Source organism: Panulirus ornatus, chromosome 19 (assembly GCF_036320965.1).
Source record: "Panulirus ornatus isolate Po-2019 chromosome 19, ASM3632096v1, whole genome shotgun sequence".
Classification (NCBI taxonomy): Eukaryota; Metazoa; Arthropoda; class Malacostraca; order Decapoda; family Palinuridae; genus Panulirus; species Panulirus ornatus.
The window spans coordinates 26,944,605-26,967,459 of record NC_092242.1 but is presented as its reverse complement, the minus strand read 5'-3'; the positions used below and the strand labels follow the sequence as shown (position 1 = coordinate 26,967,459).

The 22,855-nt window shown below is 46.0% G+C and overlaps 1 protein-coding gene across 1 annotated transcript in view; it reads right to left on the bottom strand.

Annotated features, from left to right (window-relative positions):
• The window catches only part of LOC139755470 (high-affinity choline transporter 1-like), a 188,350-nt gene that overhangs the window by 139,247 nt on the left and 26,248 nt on the right, over positions 1-22,855 (bottom strand). Inside the window, exon 2 of the mRNA XM_071673806.1 lies at positions 20,505-20,677. Coding sequence (XP_071529907.1) covers positions 20,505-20,670 — 166 coding nt within the window. The 5' untranslated portion in view covers positions 20,671-20,677. The remainder of the gene's footprint in view (positions 1-20,504; positions 20,678-22,855) is intronic.

Sequence of the window (22,855 nt, the reverse complement as noted above, 5' to 3'; positions counted from 1 at the left end):
GAAGGCTCAGATTGGGGTGTCTAAATGTGTGTGGATGTAACCAAGACGAGAAAAAAGGAGAGATAGGGAGTATGTTTGAGGAAAGGAACCTGGATGTTTTGGCTCTGAGTGAAACAAAGCTCAAGGGTAAAGGGGAAGAGTGGATTGGGAATGTCTTGGGAGTAAAGTCAGGGGTTAGTGAAAGGACAAGAGCAAGGGAAGGAGTAGCACTACTCCTGAAACATGAGCTGCGGGAGTATGTGATAGAATGTAAGAAAGTAAACTCTAGATTGATATGGGTAAAACTGAAAGTTGATGGAGAGAGATGGGTGATTATTGGTGCATATGCACCTGGCATGAGAAGAAAGATCATGTGAGGCAAGTGTTTTGGGAGCAGCTGAATGAGTGTGTTAGTGGTTTTGATGCACAAGACCGGGTTATAGTGATGGGTGATTTGAATGCAAAGGTGAGTAATGTGGCAGTTGAGGGAATGATTGGTATGCATGGGGTGTTCAGTGTTGTAAATGGAAATGGTGAAGAGCTTGTGGATTTGTGTGCTGAGAAAGGACTGGTGATTGGGAATACGTGGTTTAAAAAGCGAGATATACATAAGTATACGTATGTAAGTAGGAGAGATGGCCAGAGAGCGTTATTGGAATACGTGTTAATTGATAGGCGCACGAAAGAGATACTTTTGGATGTTAATGTGCTGAGAGGTGCAGCTGGAGGGATGTCTGATCATTATCTTGTGGAGGCAAAGGTAAAGATTTGTATGGGTTTTCAGAAAAGAAGAGAGAATGTTGGGGTGAAGAGAGTGGTGAGAGTAAGTGAGCTTGGGAAGGAGACTTGTGTGAGGAAGTACCAGGGGAGACTGAGTACAGAATGGAAAAAGGTGAGAACAAAGGAGTTAAGGGGAGTGGGGGAGGAATTAGATGTATTTAGGGAAGCAGTGATGGCTTGCGCAAAAGATGCTTGTGGCATGAGAAGTGTGGGAGGTGGGTTGATTAGAAAGGGTAGCGAGTGGTGGGATGAAGTAAGATTATTAGTGAAAGAGAAGAGAGAGGCATTTGGACAATGTTTGCAGGGAAAAAATGCAAATGAGTGGGAGATGTATAAAAGAAAGAGGCAGGAGGTCAAGAGAAAGGTGCAAGAGGTGAAAAAGAGGGCAAATGAGAGTTGGGGTGAGAGAGTATAATTAGATTTTAGGGAGAATGAAAAAATTTTGTTGGAAGGAGGTAAATAAAGTGCATAAGACAAGGGAGCAAATGGGAACTTCAGTGAAGGGGGCTAATGGGGAGGTGATAACAAGTAGTGGTGATGAGTGGTGGTGAGTATTTTGAAGGTTTGTTGAATGTGTTTGATGATAGAGTGGCAGATATAGGGTGTTTTGGTCGAGGTGGTGTGCAAAGTGAGAGGGTTAGGGAAAATGATATGGTGAACAGAGAAGAGGTACTATTAGCTTTGTGGAAGATGAAATCTGGCAAGGCAGCAGGTTTGGATGGTATTGCAGTGGAATTCATTAAAAAAGGGGGTGACTGTATTGTTGACTGGTTGGTAAGGTTATTTAATGTATGTATGACTCATGGTGAGGTGCCTGTGGATTGGCAGAATGCTTGCATAGTGCCATTGTACAATGGCAAAGGGGATCAGAGCGAGTGCTCAAATTACAGACAAATAAGTTTGTTGAGTATTCCTGGTAAATTATATGGGAGGGTATTGATTGAGAGGGTGAAGGCATGTACAGAGCATCAGATTGGGGAAGAGCAGTGTGGTTTTAGAAGTGGTAGAGGATGTGTGGATCAGGTGTTTGCTTTGAAGAATGTATGTGAGAAATACTTAGAAAAGCAAATGGATTTGTATGTAGCATTTATAGATCTGGAGAAGGCATATGATAGAGTTGATAGAGATGCTCTGTGGAAGGTATTAAGAATATATGGTGTGGGAGGCAAGTTGTTAGAACCAGTGAAAAGTTTTTATCGAAGATGTAAGGCATGTGTACGAGTAGGAAGAGAGGAAAGTGATTGGTTCTCAGTGAATGTAGGTTTGCGGCAGGGGTGTGTGATGTCTCCATGGTTGTTTAATTTGTTTATGGATGTTTTTGTTAGGGAGGTGAATGCAAGAGTTTTGGAAAGAGGGGCAAGTATGCAGTCTGTGGGGGATGAGAGAGCTTGGGAAGTGAGTCAGTTGTTGTTCGCTGATGATACAGCACTGGTGGCTGATTCATGTGAGAAACTGCAGAAGCTGGTGACTGAGTTTGGTAAAGTGTGTGAAAGAAGAAAGTTAAGACTGAATGTGAATAAGAGCAAGGTTATTAGGTACAGTAGGGTTGAGGGTCAAGTCAATTGGGAGGTAAGTTTGAATGGAGAAAAACTGGAGGAAGTAAAGTGTTTTAGATATCTGGGAGTGGATCTGGAAGTGGATGGAACCACGGAAGCGGAAGTGAATCATAGGGTGGGGGAGGGGGCGAAAATTCTGGGAGCCTTGAAGAATGTGTGGAAGTCGAGAACATTATCTCGGAAAGCAAAAATGGGTATGTTTGAAGGAATAGTGGTTCCAATAATGTTGTATGGTTGCGAGGCGTGGGCTATGGATAGAGTTGTGCGCAGGAGGATGGATGTGCTGGAAATGAGATGTTTGAGGACAATATGTGGTGTGAGGTGGTTTGATCGAGTAAGTAATGTAAGGGTAAGAGAGATGTGTGGAAATAAAAAGAGTATGGTTGATAGAGCAGAAGAGGGTGTTTTGAAATGGTTTGGTCACATGGAGAGAATGAGTGAGGAAAGATTGACCAAGAGGATATATGTGTCAGGGGTGGAGGGAACGAGGAGAAGTTGGAGACCAAATTGGAGGTGGAAAGATGGAGTGAAAAGGGTTTTGAGTGATCGGGGCCTAAACATGCAGGAGGGTGAAAGGCGTGCAAGGAATAGAGTGAATTGGAACGATGTGGTATACCGAGGTCAATGTGCTGTCAATGGATTGAACCAGGGCATGTGAAGCGTCTGGGGTAAACCATGGAAAGTTGTGTGGGGCCTGGATGTGGAAAGGGAGCTGTGGTTTCGGTGCATTATTACATGACAGCTAGAGACTGAGTGTGAACGAATGTAGCCTTTGTTGTCTTTTCCTAGCGCTACCTCGCACACATGAGGGGGGAGGGGGTTGTTATTCCATGTGTGGCGAGGTGGCGATGGGAATAAATAAAGGGAGACAGTATGAATTATGTACATGTGTATATATGTATATGTCTGTGTGTGTATATATATGTGTACATTGAGATGTATAGGTATGTATGTTTGCGTGTCTGGACGTGTATGTATATACTTGTGCAGGTGGGTGGGTTGGGCCATTCTTTCGTCTGTTTCCCTGCGCTACCTCGCTAAAGCGGGAGACAGCGACAAACCAAAATAAAAAATAAACAAATAAATATATATATATATATATATATATATATATATATATATATATATATATATATATATATATATATATTCATATTTTATATCTTATTATACTTTGTCGCTGTCTCCCGCGTTAGCGAGGTAGCGAAAGGAAACAGACGAAAGAATGGCCCAACCCACCCACATAACACATGTATATACATACACGTCCACTCACTCACATATACATACCTATACATCTCAACATATACATATATATACACACACAGACATATACATATATACACGTTATCTCGGAGAGCAAAAAGGGTATGGTAGAAGGAATAATGGTTCCAACAATGTTATATGGTTGCGAGGCATGGGTTGTGCAGAGGAGAGTGGATGTGTTGGAAATGAAATGTTTGAGGACAATATGTGGTGTGAGGTGGTTTGATCAAGTGAGTAATGAAAGGGTAAAAGAGATGTGAAATGATAAAAAGAGCGTGGTTGAAAGAGCAGAAGAGGGTGTATTGATATGGTTTGGTCACATGGAGAGAATGAGTGAGGAAAGATTGACAAAGAGGATATATGTGTCAGAGGTGGAGGGAACGAGGAGAAGTGGGAGACCAAATTGGAGGTGGAAGGATGGAGTGAAAAAGATTTTGAGCGATCGTGGCCTGAATATACAGGAAGGTGAAGGGCATGCAAGGAATAAAATGAATTGGAACGATGTGGTATACCGGGGTCGACGTGCATGTGAAGCGTCTGGGGTAAACCATGGAAAGTTTTGTGGGGCCTGGATGTGGAAGGGAGCTGTGGTTTCGGTGCATTACTCATGACAGCTAGAGACTGAGTGTGAACGAATGTGGCCTTTGTTGTCTTTTTCTAGCGCTACCTCATGCGTGCGCGTGTAGGGGGATGCTGTTTATCATGTGTGGCCGAGTGGCGACGAGAATGGATGAAGGCAACAAGTATGAATATGTACATGTGTATATATGTATATGTCTGTGTATGTATATGTATGTATACGTTGAAATGTATAGGTATGTATATGTGTGTGTGTGTGTGTTTGAGTTTATATATATATATATATATATATATATATATATATATATATATATATATATATATATATATATATATATATATATATATATATATATATATATATATATATATATATATATATGTATGTAGGCTGGTTGGGCCATTCTTTCGTCTATTTCCATGCGCTACCTCGCTAACGCGGGAGACTGCAACTAAGTATAATCAATATATGAATATTTTAAACCTTGGAGAAGTCTGTGGGGACAATGCTGAAAGGGGGGTGTGGTTTCGGTGCATTACACATGACAGCTAGAGATTGAGTGTGAACGAATGTGGCCTTTGTTGTCTTTTCCTGGCGCTACCTTGCTGCCACCTTCTCATCTAAAGTATCAAGCAGTCCTTCACAATACAACTAACTGATCTGCTTCCATTATCATTGCTGCCCCAAATATTTATTCATATATATATACGCACGCACGCACCTTCCTTTCTACTCGCACACACGCCATAGTCTCCTGGTAAAACCTTTCAACAGTTTGTGGCAGCTTCCCTTCCACACTACATATTCGCAACACCTTTCATATATCATGTCTATCAATCGTATCATACTCTCTCTCCAGATCCATAGATGCCACATGCATATCCACATCTGTCTTGTAAGTGTTTCCCTCACAGATTCTTCAGAGGAAACACCAGATTCACACATCCTCGATAGCCACATTGTTCGTCCCCAGTCTGATACCCTGCACCACTCTCTGTCATCACTCTCCCTTACAACTTATTAAGTACATTCTCTAATTCGAGCGCTCTGTTTTGTTCCCCTTACTTTTGTACCATGACATCATACATGCATTCCGTCAATCCTCAGCCGCCTCACGTGCGCCATGTATACAATGTCACACACTTACACGAGAAATTCAGCTGGAGTCCCCTCCATCCAGTCACTTTGGCACACACTTCATTTCACACAAGGACATCACCACCTCTTCTGTTTTCACCAAACTACTTTCTAAGACTCTCTCGTCATACCATCGAGTACCAGACACCCCAGAGCTGCCACCTTCTGATCTAAAAAATCAAGCAGTCCTTCGCAATACAACTAGCTGATCTGCTTCCATTATCATTGCTGCCCCAAATATTTATTCAAATGTGATAGTCGGTTGAGATGGGCTGTTACACAGTCGAGGGTCAGGTTTTCCCTGACGCCAGTAGGGAATTTTGGTCTGCGACTCGTGGATACCACCCTCCCTGAAGGAACTTTACCACCATCTACTGATGGTCACTCAGTCACTGCGAGTCTCGGGGACAAAAGTTCTTATTTCTCTGATTTAGAAGGATTTTCCATCCCTTTCCATTCCTTGGCTTATCATATAACACAGGCAAACGTAGCAAAGCTATTCTACGTAGAGGAAACAAACCTTGAGCAGAAGAGTTTTTCATCTTACACGGGGGACGTTCTATTCCAGGCGCGGCGCTCCCACGCCCAGGTTGTATTTGTGTCGTGGTCATCTTGAGTGAGAGAGCCGGTGGCGTGTTTCATTTGTGTGGTGAGCCAGGGACAGCCAAGTGTGAAATTAGCGCGATTTTGTACTTTGCTTCACCAAACTGAAAATGACCACTTTTTGGTTGGATTTGTTTTTCCATTTTTTTCACCCAGACATTTGCTATACATGTGTTCAAATGTGGCGAGAGAAAGCGTTCCACACCATGACGCACTCACGGGCCGTCCAGGGTCGAGCGCATGTGTTCGAATCCTGGTTGCGGCAGTCGGTCCACTGTCAACCAAGCTGTTCATCCGCCCGATTAGTCGATGAAATGGGTACCTGGTTCAGGCTAGGGAACACACACACACACACACACACACACACACACACACACACACACAAACACACACTCACATATATATATATATATATATATATATATATATATATATATATATATATATATATATATATATATATATATATATATATATATATATATATATATATATATATATATATATATATATATATATATATTATCCCTGGGGATAGGGAAGAAAGAATACTTCCCACGTATTCCCTGCGTGTCGTAGAAGGCGACTAAAAGGGAAGGGAGCGGGGGGCTGGAAATCTATCCCTCTCATTTTTTTTTTGATTTTGCAAAAGAAGGAACAGAGAAGGGGGCCAGGTGAGGATATTCCCTCAAAGACCCAGTCCTCTGTTCTTAACGCTATCTCGTTAATGCGGGAAATGGTGAATAGTATGAAAGAAAAAGATATATATATATATATATATATATATATATATATATATATATATATATATATATATATATATATATATATATATATATATATATATATGTATATATATATATATATATATATATATATATATATATATATATATATATATATATATATATATATATATATATATATATTTTCTTTTTTTTTTTTTTTGCTTTGTCGCTGTCTCCCGCGTTTGCGAGGTAGCGCAAGGAAACAGATGAAAGAAATGGCCCAACCCACGCCCATACACATGCCTTGATTCAATCCACTGACAGCACGTCAACCCCGGTACACCACATCGCTCCAATTCACTCTATTCTTTGCCCTCCTTTCACCCTTGATTAGGGCCTCAGCTTCCCCTGCCGCATCAGCTAACATAACAATGATTGACTTTAAGTTTTTGATGAATCACTGGTCGAGTCAAAGGTCTGCAAATCAACAGGCAATTGTTGTAGCCTTACAGAGGTACAGCTTCTCGTGTGCTTTACATATCATGTCCTTGGAACAATAACATTCACATCACAAACACGAACATAGATTCCTTCCCTTCATGCACATGTGCAGCGGTTCCTCTCCTTACCTGCAATAACTGATTTGTTGTTTTCAATGCTTCATATATTGTTGTACCAGGTGTTTGAACGCAGATCTGAGATAGTGAAGTGTTACGTTTGTCCATTACTGGTGTAACACGCAGCGTGTGGACTGATCTCTTTGTGACGAGTCAAGACTGTGTGTGTCATGTTGGTCTAGTGGGATTGTGAAGGACCTCGAGCCATCATCTCAGACAACAGTATACGTAACCAATGTCTCTCTGTATCCTAACTTTGCTGTCCTGAAGGTGAAGACCTCTGCTACATCCCCGGGCACAAAAAATATAATTTCCAGTTGATATGAGTCTACAGTCGTGATGTGTAAGGCATGAGGCCATAATACATTGGGAACGTGGTCATCTAGACTCTAGCAAAGCGACCTTATCCTGTGGTTTAGCCCGAGCAACACCAGGTATTGAGGCGTCCTTGTGAAATGTACCGTAGAATGTGACCTGATGCCAGCGTCGGGTCCCCTGACCCTCAATGTACTTTCCTCTTTGTTAGCAGCGTCCAGTTGATGCCAACACCACGTTGTGAATTCACAGAGTACACTCGATGGCATGACTACATACATAGTTTCGCCTCCTGTTAGCACTTCAACCGGTAAAAATGTTTGCTATGTCGAGGAGTTTAACTTTCATTACGGCGGTGCGTTGGTTCGAGGAGTTATTTCGGCTGAACTGGCTCAAGCCAGAAGATTGCTGGAATGGGTCACTTTGGTCACTTGGTCAACTGTATCTGTTTATCTCGGTCGACTCTGATGAGAGTTTCCCTCTCCCATAAGGTCACCTTCCACGTATGACAGCACTGCTGACAAGATCATCACTGTCTTCCTATACAATAAGACATCCAGAATTCCTCTCCCTGAGTCTACCTCCTGCCTGCCCTTAATGTTGCTCTTGCCGCTGAGTCTACCTCCTGCCTGCCCTTAATGTTGCTCTTGCCGCTGAGTCTACCTCCTGCCTGCCCTCAGTCTGGCTCCTGCCGTTAGGTTTACCTCCTGCCTGCCCCCAGATAAACCTCTATCACTCAACGTCATACCCGGGGACTGTATGCATCGTGAGGCCTCTCACACTAACACGCACCCTAGGAGCACACACACACCCTAGGAGCACACACACACCCTAGGAGCACACACACACCCTAGGAGCACACACACACCCTAGGAGCACACACACACCCTAGGAGCACACACACACCCTAGGAGCACACACACACCCTAGGAGCACACACACACCCTAGGAGCACACACACACCCTAGGAGCACACACACACCCTAGGAGCGCACACACTCTAGGAGCAACACACTTTAGGAGCACACGCACCCTAGGAACACACACGCCTTAATAGCACACACACCTTCTGAGCACACACAGCTTAGTAGCACACGCAAACCCCCACGACTGCACGCGCCCTGGGACAGTATACACCATGAGACCTCCCACATACGCACCTTGAGAGTGCACACAAACATCCTAGGACCGAACACACACCCATGCAGGGAACACACACCCACACAAACACACACACACACACACACACACACACACACACACACACACATCCACACACACACACACACACACACATCCACACACACACACACACACACACACACACACACACACACACACACACACACAGACACACACACACACACACACACACACACACTCCCCATAACATACAAACAATGATCACAGCCACCCAGTCCCTCACACTGGACCGTCCGTTATAACACAGCATACTCACAGCGTAGTATAACCAGGGTCTAATGTTCTACCCCAGCATGTAACAGACACTGTAGAATATACGAGAAGGGAACACCTCACAGTGAAAGATGATCTTGTTTGGTAATTTCAGGTTTATGACATTGTAATGCCCACACTCTCCGTTCCTTAGCTATGTATTGGAGTCTGAGTGTTTCAAGTTGTAGGTTTGTATTCTGACAGACCATACGCGACCTGGCGCACGTACTCAGGTTGTCCCCACATGACAAGTTTATTTTCTGCTTAGAAAAGTTGTGTCATCACAGTCACCTCGGGGCTGACATGACGCCCCTCTCCTCCTGGTGCCAGGGGCTGGTGTCCACTCCTCCTGGTGCCAGGGGCTGGTGTCCACTCCTCCTGGTGCCAGGGGCTGGTGTCCACTCCTCCTGGTGCCAGGGGCTGGTGTCCACTCCTCCTGGTGCCAGGGGCTGGTGTCCACTCCTCCTGGTGCCAGGGGCTGGTGTCCACTCCTCCTGGTGCCAGGGGCTGGTGTCCACTCCTCCTGGTGCCAGGGGCTGGTGTCCACTCCTCCTGGTGCCAGGAACTGGTGTCCACTCCTCCTGGTGCCAGGGGCTGGTGTCCACTCCTCCTGGTGCCAGGGGCTGGTGTCCACTCCTCCTGGTGCCAGGGGCTGGTGTCCACTCCTCCTGGTGCCAGGGGCTGGTGTCCATTCCTCCATCAATCTTGTTAATTTACTCTCGTATTTCTACTATGTTGCACATGGAAGCCAGAGTGATTTTCCTTGGTGTTTTTACTATATTTCGAGGTTCGGCCTCAACCACTCAAGCCCTGGCCTCAACCACTGAAGGTCCGGCTTCGAACGAGATCTGCGCTATATATATATATATATATATATATATATATATATATATATATATATATATATATTTCTTTTTTTTTTTTTTTGCTTTGTCGCTGTCTCCCGCGTTTACGAGGTAGCGCAAGGAAACAGACGAAAGAAATGGCCCAACCCACCCCCATACACATGTATATACATACGTCCACACACCAAATATACATACCTACACAGCTTTCCATGGTTTACCCCACACGCTTCACATGCCCTGATTCAATCCACTGACAGCACGTCAACCCCGGTATACCACATCGATCCAATTCACTCTATTCCTTGCCCTCCTTTCACCCTCCTGCATGTTCAGGCCCCGATCACACAAAATCTTTTTCACTCCATCTTTCCACCTCCAATTTGGTCTCCCACTTCTCGTTCCCTCTACCTCCGACACATATATCCTCTTGGTCAATCTTTCCTCACTCATTCTCTCCATGTGCCCAAACCATTTCAAAACACCCTCTTCCGCTCTCTCAACCACGCTCTTTTTATTTCCACACATCTCTCTTACCCTTACGTTACTTACTCGATCAAACCACCTCACACCACACATTGTCCTCAAACATCTCATTTCCAGCACATCCATCCTCCTGCGCACAACTCTATCCATAGCCCACGCCTCGCAACCATACAACATTGTTGGAACAACTATTCCTTCAAACATACCCATTTTTGCTTTCCGAGATAATGTTTTCGACTTCCACACATTCTTCAAGGCTCCCAGGATTTTCGCCTCCTCCCCCACCCTATGATCTACTTCCGCTTCCATGGTTCCGTCTGCTGCCAGATCCACTCCCAGATATCTAAAACACTTTACTTCCTCCAGTTTTTCTCCATTCAAACTTACCTCCCAATTGACTTGACCCTCAACCCTACTGTACCTAATTACCTTGCTCTTATTCACATTTACTCTTAACTTTCTTCTTTTACACACTTTACCAAACTCAGTCACCAGCTTCTGCAGTTTCTCACATGAATCAGCCACCAGCGCTGTATCATCAGCGAACAACAACTGACTCACTTCCCAAGCTCTTTCATCCCCAACAGACTGCATACTTGCCCCTCTTTCCAAAACTCTTGCATTCACCTCCCTAACAACGCCATCCATAAACAAATTAAACAACCATGGAGACATCACACACCCCTGCCGCAAACCTACATTCACTGAGAACCAATCACTTTCCTCTCTTCCTACAAGTACACATGCCTTACATCTTTGATAAAAACTTTTCACTGCTTCTAACAACTTGCCTCCCACACCATATATTCTTAGTACCTTCCACAGAGCATCTCTATCAACTCTATCGTATGCCTTCTCCAGATCCATAAATGCTACATACAAATCCATTCGCTTTTCTAAGTATTTCTAACATACATTCTTCAAAGCAAACACCTGATCCACACATCCTCTACCACTTCTGAAACCACACTGCTCTTCCCCAGTCTGATGCTCTGTACATGCCTTCATCCTCTCAATCAATACCCTCCCATATAATTTCCCAGGAATACTCAACAAACTTATACCTCTGTAATTTGTGCACTCACTCTTAACCCCTTTGCCTTTATACAATGGCACTATGCACGCATTCCGCCAATCCTCAGGCACCTCACCATGAATCATACATACATTAAATAACCTTACCAACCAGTCAGCAATACAGTCACCCCCTATTTTTTAATAAATTCCACTGCAATACCATCCAAACCTGCTGCCTTGCCTGCTTTCATATATATATATATATATATATATATATATATATATATATACATATATATATATATATATATATATATATATATATATATATATATATATATATATATATATATATTTTTTTTTTTTTTTTTTCTTTTCTTTCAAACTATTCGTCATTTCCCGCGTTAGCGAGGTAGCGTTAAGAACAGAGGACTGGGCCTTTGAGGGAATATGCTCACGTGGCCCCCTTCTCTGTTCCTTCTTTTGGAAAATAATAATAATAAAAAAAAAAACGAAAGGAGAGGATTTCCAGCCCCTCGCTCCCTCCCCTTTTAGTCGCCTTCTACGACACGCAGGGAATACGTGGGAAGTATTCTTTCACCCCTAACCCCAGGGATAGTATATATATATATATATATATATATATATATATATATATATATATATATATATATATATATATATATATATATATATATATATTTTTATATATATATATATATATATATATATATATATATATATATATATATATATATATATATATATATATATATATATATATATATATATATATATATATATATATATATATATATATATTGGAAAGGATCACAATTTTGCGCGTGATCAAGATATTCCTATTAGTCCACTGGGAAAATGAAACACGAAAAGTTCCCAAGTGCACTTTCGTGTAATAATCAGATCATCAGGGGAGACACAAGAGAGTAATATAACAGTCAGTTGATATACATCGAAGAGACGAAGCTAGGACGCCATTTGGTAAACATGTTTACCAGATGGCGTCCTAGCTTCGTCTCTTCGATGTATATCAACTGACTGTTATATTCCTCTCTTGTGTCTCCCCTGATGATGTGATTATTACACGAAAGTGCACTTGGGAACTTTTCGTGTTTCATTTTCCCCGTGGACTCATAGGAATATATATATATATATATATATATATATATATATATATATATATATATATATATATATATATATATATATATATATATATATATATATATATATATATATATATATATATATATATATATATATATACACACACGTATATATAAAGTAATAGAACTTGGCTTTAGTCGCCGGTGTCAATGATGAGAGTCCCGGGTGAAGCAGGCGTTGAGCGGTGTTGTTTATGTATTGACCTTAACCACGAGATGTGTTGTTAGTGAGTATATATGTTAGATGTTGACCAACACGTTTACGGAATACTCTTGTCTGCGAACGAGTGACGGGGAGTACACTGCGTCCCTCCACCTCAAATAACCACAAGGACAGTGACAGGGCCACGGCTCGCTACTGGCACACACTCGCAACCATAAAAATACAGGACGAAAATTGGTGGCTCGAAACGAGGTTACCACGTCGCCACGTGCCAGGTCGTCACGTGCCAGGTCGTCACGTGCCAGGTCGTCACGTGCCAGGTCGACCGCTGACGTATGTGCAAGTAAGGGAGTGACGTAGAGAAGCCGTGAAGGGGAGGCGGCTGGCAGGCCGGGCTGGGCGAGGCTCTGCCACACAGAGCCGTCCAAGATAAATACCCTGACGCGTCTCCCTCACCACACACGGTGCTCACACCCCTGGCCGGCTGTCGCCTACCCTCTGTCACCTTTCCATCTATTGTGTCTCACAACCATCATGTCTTACTGCACGAGATGAAGTGTTACTCCGTCAATGTTTTGAGTTAGTTGTTTTGATTACACCTTCCTGCTGATTTTGTACTTTATGAAGATGAAATTCATCCCATTCTCCAGAGATTCGAAAATCATGATCCCGCTTCGGCCGATACAGATGTGGAGGAGACTGACTGGAGAGACTGGAGTGGGTATTCACTCGTTGATTCCAGAAGTATGCGGGGTTAGAAAATGGAGATGTGTACCCCAGACCGAGTCAGTGAACTCTGTATTAATTCCTGCACGAAGATAACGAGAAGCTGTGATGACATGTGGTGCACTGTAACTTTGTAGGTGATTATCATGCAGCTGATATCGACCTCAGACCTACGTGGCGACAAATTGATTGAACTAATGTTTTTTCTCTTTTTCCTAACAACATACGACGTTAATCTAGTCTAATGAGAAAACATTCTTACGTTGAACAAACACGGCCAAGCATCACAGCCAAGAGGCTGGCTGGGAAGTTTGAGAGAGGCTGTCACAGTGTACAGTGAACTTCGTTGACCAATCAGCTGTGTGTCATCTGTGGTGGTGGCGGGACATCCTGACCACCTGAGGTTATCATAAGATCTATATGAAATGGACGGCATCTTCACACGATCACAATGGTCTTATGCTCACACAGGACACCATACTATGACCCTGTAGCCCAGCTTAATGTGCCTCTCATCAGCTCCAGCCCGATACCTCAGCAGGGACCCACACAAACAGGGCACCATGCACTGGTATGGTTTCACACAAGTTTATGGTCCCATTCTCTGGCATGGTCCTAAAAGAACGCATAGTCCCACTCCTCGACATATATACACGTGCTCAACCACACACCATGCACCCATCATGGCTCGACATTACTGAAATTACCCCATCGTGCACCGCAAACATCAAACATAGCGGCAGATTCCATCTCGGGTCCACATCCGAAAGCAATTACCCAACATAATCCCTCTCCCCCACCTGCGCCTCATTAATTTCATACTCTCAGTATTTTTTTCTATAAGTTGAAGGCTCCAATCACGGTAAAAAGTTCGCATCAAGGCCGGACCTTAATTGAAATACAGAGAGATTAATGAAAGGGAAAAAGTGGAGACAATGGAAAACATTGACAAATTTTGGAATAACTGAAAAACCTGTCTTTTAAAACGTGCCAAGTCATAGTTATTAGGGAAAAAAATGAGAGGGAAGAGAGTTGCAAAGCTTCGACGTGGAGGGAAAGAAACAGTTTTATCAGATCGGCCCATCCTTGAGTTGCTGATGGCCACACAGTGATCATGTGACGCAGCAGCTTGCCGAGTATTGCCTGGTCTAGCTAGTGGTGTGGGCACACAAGCAGTCAGCTCTTAGGAACAAAGACCAAACTAATACCTATAGAAGAGGGAAAATGAACTAACATTGCGGCGTAGAGCAAGGGGGTTGAGTTTGGAAGTTAGCCTGGGAGAGTTTTTATGTCGAACTAAATTTGTCTCAACTCTGTCAAGTAAGGATGAAGAGCTAGAATCACCCCAGATGTGAAAGCAGTGCTCTTTAAAAGGACGAATTGACTCTTTGTATAAACGGAGCAACTGTTCGTATGAAAAATAATTTTGACATCTAAATAGGACTCCCAGTTCCTTAGAGGCAGATTTAACCATTTCCAGTTTAGGATTTCCAAGGTAAAGTGGATGTTACATTAATACCAAGTATGCTCATTAAGTTAAGAGGTGGAAAATAGAACCGTCATAGGAGAGACGAGAGTTGTGAGGAACTTTCCATAGAGATGGGTAGAAACTGGCTCTTGGAGACATTAAACTAATCAGATTTCATCTACCTCACCGAGATGTCCTGTCCAAATCCGTGTTTGCTGAGGAAGTTGTGTCGAAATGAGATGCAGGTCGAATGAGAGAAGGAGCAAAGTTGAAGGATGTGGAAGAATGCAGTGTTGAGTCGTCAGCGTGTGAGTGCATTTAGTTATTTGTGGAGGAGAGGAAACTGTTGATAAAGGAGAGAAAGTATATGAGAAAAGACAGATCCTTGAAGGACGCTGCTGATGATGGAGAAAAGGTTAGAGACTGATCTCTCAACAGCCAGGAAAGGAAGCTAGACATGAAGGAGCAAAGTGAGGGAGGGAAGCCAAAAGAGCGGAGCTCTAGAGATGAGACCCCGAAACAGTATCCTGTCATAAGATTTGGTTATGTCAAGGGCAACTGCATAGGATTCAACAAGATCTCTCCATCATGATAACCAGACAGTTGATAAGATAAGGAAGAATATCACCAGTGGAGCTCGCCTTACGGAAGCCATACTGGTGATCAGAGAAGACTGTGAGATTCAAGCTTTCCGGACGTATGGGAGTTGAAAACGGATTCAAGGTCTTTGGAAACGGTAGATGTCAAAGCAATAAGACGATAGTTAGAGGGGTCAGAACGGTCACCTTTCTTAGGAATGGAATGTACCAACACGTGTTTCCAAGAAGAAGGGAAAGTTTGGTTTTTGAAGATAAATGGAACAGACGATCAAGCACAGGTGCAAGTTGAGGAACACTTTCTTTCAGTACACAGGGATGGACGCCATCAGGACCATGAGCCTCGCTTGTGTCCAGAGATAGAAGCTTTTTTTTTTTTTCTTCCGACGGTTCGAAAGTAAATTACAGGAAGGTACATAAGATTATTAAGAGGAGCATCAGGGGTGTGAGGATATGTAAGTCATCCAAGGCAAAGCTACAGGACAAAATGGAATAAAAGAACAATTACTTTGTTTATGGGTGAGACAGGTATAGTACCGTCAGAACGGAAAAGTGAAGGAAAGGTAGAACGACAGAAATTGTTAGAGATGCCCTTGATGAAAGACCAGAAAGACCTATCAGTGGATGACGAGGAGAGGTTATCGCACTTCCTTTGCATAAAGGAACGCCTCACCTCACAGATAACATGCTTGCAGCGATTACGGGCTGTGATAAAAGCTGAGTGGGAGCCAGAGGAAGGAGAGTTTTTCCAAGCCCGATATACCTGATCCCTTGCCTGAATGGCCTCAGACCAGGAACGGTTGAATCATGGACTGGATGAAGAAGTAGACTTGCAGGAAGAGGGGATAAATGCTGCCATTCCCGCAATAATGCCGAATGTTGGCCCCGCCACCCACACTGCTGGATGTTGGCCCCATCACCCACACTGCCGAATGTTGGCCCCATCACCCACACTGCCGGATGTTGGCCCCATCACCCACACTGCCGGATGTTGGCCCCATCACCCACACTGCCGGATGTTGGCCCCATCACCCACACTGCCGGATGTTGGCCCCATCACCCACACTGCCGGATGTTGGCCCCATCACCCACACTGCCGGATGTTGGCCCCATCACCCACACTGCCGGATGTTGGCCCCGCCACCCACACTGCCGGATGTTGGCCCCATCACCCACACTGCCGGATGTTGGCCCCATCACCCACACTGCCGGATGTTGGCCCCATCACCCACACTGCCGGATGTTGGCCCCATCACCCACACTGCCGGATGTTGGCCCCATCACCCACACTGCCGGATGTTGGCCCCATCACCCACACTGCTGGATGTTGGCCCCATCACCCACACTGCTGGATGTTGGCCCCATCACCCACACTGCCGGATGTTGGCCCCATCACCCACACTGCTGGATGTTGGCCCCATCACCCACACTGCCGGATGTTGGCCCCATCACCCACACTGCTGGATGTTGGCCCCATCACCCACACTGCCGGATGTTGGCCCCATCACCCACACTGCTGGATGTTGGCCCCATCACCCACACTGCCGGATGTTGGCCCCATCACCCACACTGCTGGATGTTGGCCCCATCACCCACACTGCCGGATGTTGGCCCCATCACCCACACTGCTGGATGTTGGCCCCATCACCCACACTGCCGGATGTTGGCCCCATCACCCACACTGCTGGATGTTGGCCCCATCACCCACACTGCTGGATGTTGGCCCCATCACCCACACTGCTGGATGTTGGCCCCATCACCCACACTGCCGGATGTTGGCCCCATCACCCACACTGCTGGATGTTGGCCCCGCCACCCACACTGCTGGATGTTGGCCCCATCACCCACACTGCTGGATGTTGGCCCCATCACCCACACTGCTGGATGTTGGCCCCGCCACCCACACTGCTGGATGTTGGCCCCATCACCCACACTGCTGGATGTTGGCCCCATCACCCACACTGCTGGATGTTGGCCCCATCACCCACACTGCTGGATGTTGGCCCCGCCACCCACACTGCTGGATGTTGGCCCCGCCACCCACACTGCTGGATGTTGGCCCCGCCACCCACACTGCTGGATGTTGGCCCCGCCACCCACACATCATCCTACATTGTGATCTCTACACCGCCAACATGACCCTACGTGGCAAGTCACGCTAAACAGACTGTGTCAATCACCCCCAGCGTATCATCACATCCTTAATTAACTTACCTCAGTATCAACATTTCATCTTCACCCCAGCGTCACCCCAGACCACCGCCACATCCTCAAACATCACCCCAGCGTCACCCCAGACCACCGCCACATCCTCAAACATCACCCCAGCGTCACCCCAGACCACCGGCACATCCTCAAACATCACCCCAGCGTCACCCCAGACCACTGGTACATCCTCAAACATCACCCCAGCGTCACCCCAGACCACCGGTACATCCTCAAACATCACCCCAGCGTCACCCTAGACCACCGCCACATCCTCAAACATCACCCCAGCGTCACCCCAGACCACCGGTACATCCTCAAACATCACCCCAGCGTCACCCCAGCTCACCGGTACATCCTCAAACATCACCCCAGCGTCACCCCAGACCACCGCCACATCCTCAAACATCACCCCAGCGTCACCCCAGACCACCGGCACATCCTCAAACATCACCCCAGCGTCACCCTAGACCACCGCCACATCCTCAAACATCACCCCAGCGTCACCCCAGACCACCGGCACATCCTCAAACATCACCCCAGCGTCACCCCAGACCACCGGCACATCCTCAAACATCACCCCAGCGTCACCCCAGACCACCGGCACATCCTCAAACATCACCCCAGCGTCACCCCAGACCACCGGCACATCCTCAAACATCACCCCAGCGTCACCCCAGACCACCGGCACATCCTCAAACATCACCCCAGCGTCACCCCAGACCACCGGCACATCCTCAAACATCACCCCAGCGTCACCCCAGACCACCGGCACATCCTCAAACATCACCCCAGCGTCACCCCAGACCACCGGCACATCCTCAAACATCACCCCAGCGTCACCCCAGACCACCGGCACATCCTCAAACATCACCCCAGCGTCACCCCAGACCACTGGCACATCCTCAAACATCACCCCAGCGTCACCCCAGACCACCGGCACATCCTCAAACATCACCCCAGCGTCACCCCAGACCACCGGCACATCCTCAAACATCACCCCAGCGTCACCCCAGACCACCGGCACATCCTCAAACATCACCCCAGCGTCACCCCAGACCACCGGCCACATCCTCAAACATCACCCCAGCGTCACCCCAGACCACCGGCACATCCTCAAACATCACCCCAGCGTCACCCCAGACCACCGCACATCCTCAAACATCACCCCAGCGTCACCCCAGACCACCGGCACATCCTCAAACATCACCCCAGCGTCACCCCAGACCACCGCACATCCTCAAACATCACCCCAGCGTCACCCCAGACCACCGGCACATCCTCAAACATCACCCCAGCGTCACCCCAGACCACCGGCACATCCTCAAACATCACCCCAGCGTCACCCCAGACCACCGGCACATCCTCAAACATCACCCCAGCGTCACCCCAGACCACCGGTACATCCTCAAAGATCACCCCAGCGTCACCCCAGACCACCGCCACATCCTCAAACATCACCCCAGCGTCACCCCAGACCACCGGCACATCCTCAAACATCACCCCAGCGTCACCCCAGACCACCGCCACATCCTCAAACATCACCCCAGCGTCACCCCAGACCACCGGCACATCCTCAAACATCACCCCAGCGTCACCCCAGACCACCGGCACATCCTCAAACATCACCCCAGCGTCACCCCAGACCACCGGCACATCCTCAAACATCACCCCAGCGTCACCCCAGACCACTGGTACATCCTCAAACATCACCCCAGCGTCACCCCAGACCACCGGTACATCCTCAAAGATCACCCCAGCGTCACCCCAGACCACCGCCACATCCTCAAACATCACCCCAGCGTCACCCCAGACCACCGCCACATCCTCAAACATCACCCCAGCGTCACCCCAGACCACCGGCACATCCTCAAACATCACCCCAGCGTCACCCCAGACCACCGGCACATCCTCAAACATCACCCCAGCGTCACCCCAGACCACCGGCACATCCTCAAACATCACCCCAGCGTCACCCCAGACCACTGGTAAATCCTCAAACATCACCCCAGCGTCACCCCAGACCACCGCCACATCTCCAGACCTTACCCCACTCCTACCACACCCCCAACACTGGCGACAATTCCCATAGCTTCATCAAGTACAGTCAGTCATCCAGCACAGTAATATTACTGACTTATTATACTGTCCTAAACGCTTCCTGTGTCATATCATTTCCCACATTACCCACAACATGTATATACCCACAGCTCAAACATGGTCCAGCATTAGCAGGACAATTCCCACTGTGTACCGCAGTACCTGATGATCCCCACACTTTACGCCTTCATTCTCTCGCGATCCTAGTCCAACAGTAAACAAATATCTGCACACCCCAACACTGCTCTGTCAAGGTATACTTCACATCTTAACACAGTCCAACAACACTTCCAAGTCAGTATAGTCTTATATACACAATGAGGTTCTCGTGTAATCTTATAACCATAACACACAATACAGCGGCTACAGTGGAAGCCACATACAGTGTGTTGAATTCATTGGACGTATTTTTATTTGCATCTTTATCATACACCATTTCATTCACCGTAACGGCTTGTAGCTCTCCTGTTACGAAATTTCTTTCATATTGATGGAGCAATGAAGCAAACAGGAACAAGTATTGAAGAGAAGAATATTGATAATATTTCTTATCTGACTAGAAAATAAGTCCACTTCAACTAGACAAGATGAGTCACATTTTATGTTCGTCATATGGAAAAATAAACAGAAAGAAAACGGGGTAGAGAAGGGGGGACTACCACAGACTGACAACACCACAGACTCTTGGTACTCACCTGTCATGGTGAGGACCCCGACGAAGGGACCGATGGAGCGTCCGGCGAGCATAACCTCGTCAGAATCCCCGCCTTTGTTTCGTCTCTTCCAGGCTGCGTACACCCCGATGGCCAGGATGAGGAAGTAGAAGACGATGATGCCCGCCAGGCCCGGTATGTTCAGCATCTTGACCCTGCAGCAGAAGACGCACTTGTTAACTGAGGTCTCATGAAGGAGTAGTGGGGTTCACCACCTCCATGCTACGCCAGGATGTTCTGGCTCGTTGTGGAAACACAGCTTATGTCCGTATGATAGACTTTGAGTGCCTGTATGATAAAGTTTGAGTGTCTGTATGATAGACTTTGAGTGTCCGTATGATAGACTTTGTTGTCCGTATGATAGACTTTGAGTGTCCATATGATAGACTTTGAGTGCCTGTATGGTAGAGTTTGAGTGTCTGTATGATAGACTTTGAGTGTCCGTATGATAGACTTTGAGAGTTTGTATGATAGACTTTGAGTGTCCGTTTGATAGACTTTGAGAGTCCGTATGATACACTTTGACTGTCCGTATGATAGACTTTGAGAGCCCGTATGATAGACTTTGAGTGTCCGTATGATAGACTTTGAGTGCCTGTATGATAGACTTTGAGTGTCCGTATGATAGACTTTGAGAGTCCGTATGGTTGATGTATGATCAACAGACCCTCACACACAGTGAAGATTCGAGTTCCCAGCAGCATGTTAAACTCGTGTTATTTTTTATGCCATGTATTTACCCTAACGCTTAGTCTGTTGTATTAAGGGCGTAAGACCAAGCTGACCCTTTTCGCTCGGAAAGCAGTGTGAAAGATTTCTCTCTCTCTCTCTCTCTCTCTCTCTGTCTCTCTCTCTCTCTCTCTCTCTCTCTCTCTCTCTCTCTCTCTCTCTCTCTCTCTCTCTCTCTCTGAAAAAAGGAGATGCACAAGACAACAATTGCATCGTTTGTCATGACTTAGATAACACCCATCATACAAGCACTGTTTACCTCGCACATCCTGGGGGAGAGGTGTTTGCATGCTCTGCTTATTAATCCCGGTAGATTATAAGTAGAGGAAGCCAAGAGTCAGGGAGGAAGCTTCACTAACAGAGGAACGAGGGAATGAGACGTGTAGAGGGCGGCGCACTGCTGGCGTGGCAGCAGTGGACTTAACGCAACAGAGTCAAGCTTCAGTCAGACAGGAAGTAATGTAGTGAGCTTCAGTCAGGATAACAGAAGTGAGTAAGCTGATCAGTGTCTTTAATGGCGATGCGAATGTCTTGCTAGTAAGTATATCTTTAACCTGGATTTTGTAAGGTAAGATATTTACTGACGTTCGTTTCTTTTAGCAAATTTAGAGCTATGTTAAGCTGACGTCCAAGACTTGATGCTAAAGGAAACAGATAACTAAAACCTGTTTCCGTTCCAGGTAACGACCCAATGTATTTTGCAACGGCTTATGACCACAAGTGAGGGCAGAAGTTACATGTTGGCAGCCTTTTGGAAATGGGTTGAAGGCCTGCTGAACTGACTGACATACGAGAGTCAGCCACACTTACATTTCGAGGGTTTGCAGATATCAAGGGTTTACCAGCATGTAAATAAAAGAGGTGAGGGTCAGGACTATAGCGACGGGTCACCTTGGTATGAATGGCAACTGGAGTGTGATCCAACTCCTGCAGCTTCCTGTGGCTGTGGAGGTAAGAGAGAAAGGGAAGGCTGGCGGGTGAGTTTCTCAAGAACCGAAGACAAACTCAGCCACAAACATTTAAGATATCTTGAGAAGCCTTCCCCAAAAATTAGGTTATATATAGATAAAAATCTATTACATATGACAACCCATATTGTGTGTGTCTGTGATCAAAGCAACGTCCTTTAAGACGATAAACAATTTTCTCTTTTGCTGTGAAATGACTGAGGTGAGACAACTTCCTATGAGGTGAAGAAAGTAGCAGTGAGTGCACAAGTATGGAAGGACTGGCTCGGTTGGTGCTAGTTCTCCAGGCCCTTGTGAGGAATGACCCGGAGCGAATACCAACCCCGGAGGAGGAATGACTCAGCAACTCTGGCGGGATCCTGGTGTTGCAGTCCAGACAAACACCGGAGACAAGGAAGTTAAACAAGGCATAAGTAGAAGACTAGTGAAGCTGGATTGCCGAGGTAAACGAAGGGATTAGTTAGTGCTGGAGATGGTGCTGGGCTGATGATTGTATATCTTGAAACAAAACACTGTTTCCAGAACATGAGTTGTCCTTCAAGCAGAGTTGAGAGTGTGACTTGGTCTTGCACTGTGATTCATACCGAGTCTGGGCTGTGTGTGTGTTTCTGGTGGCTTCGTACAACGTGCTGATAT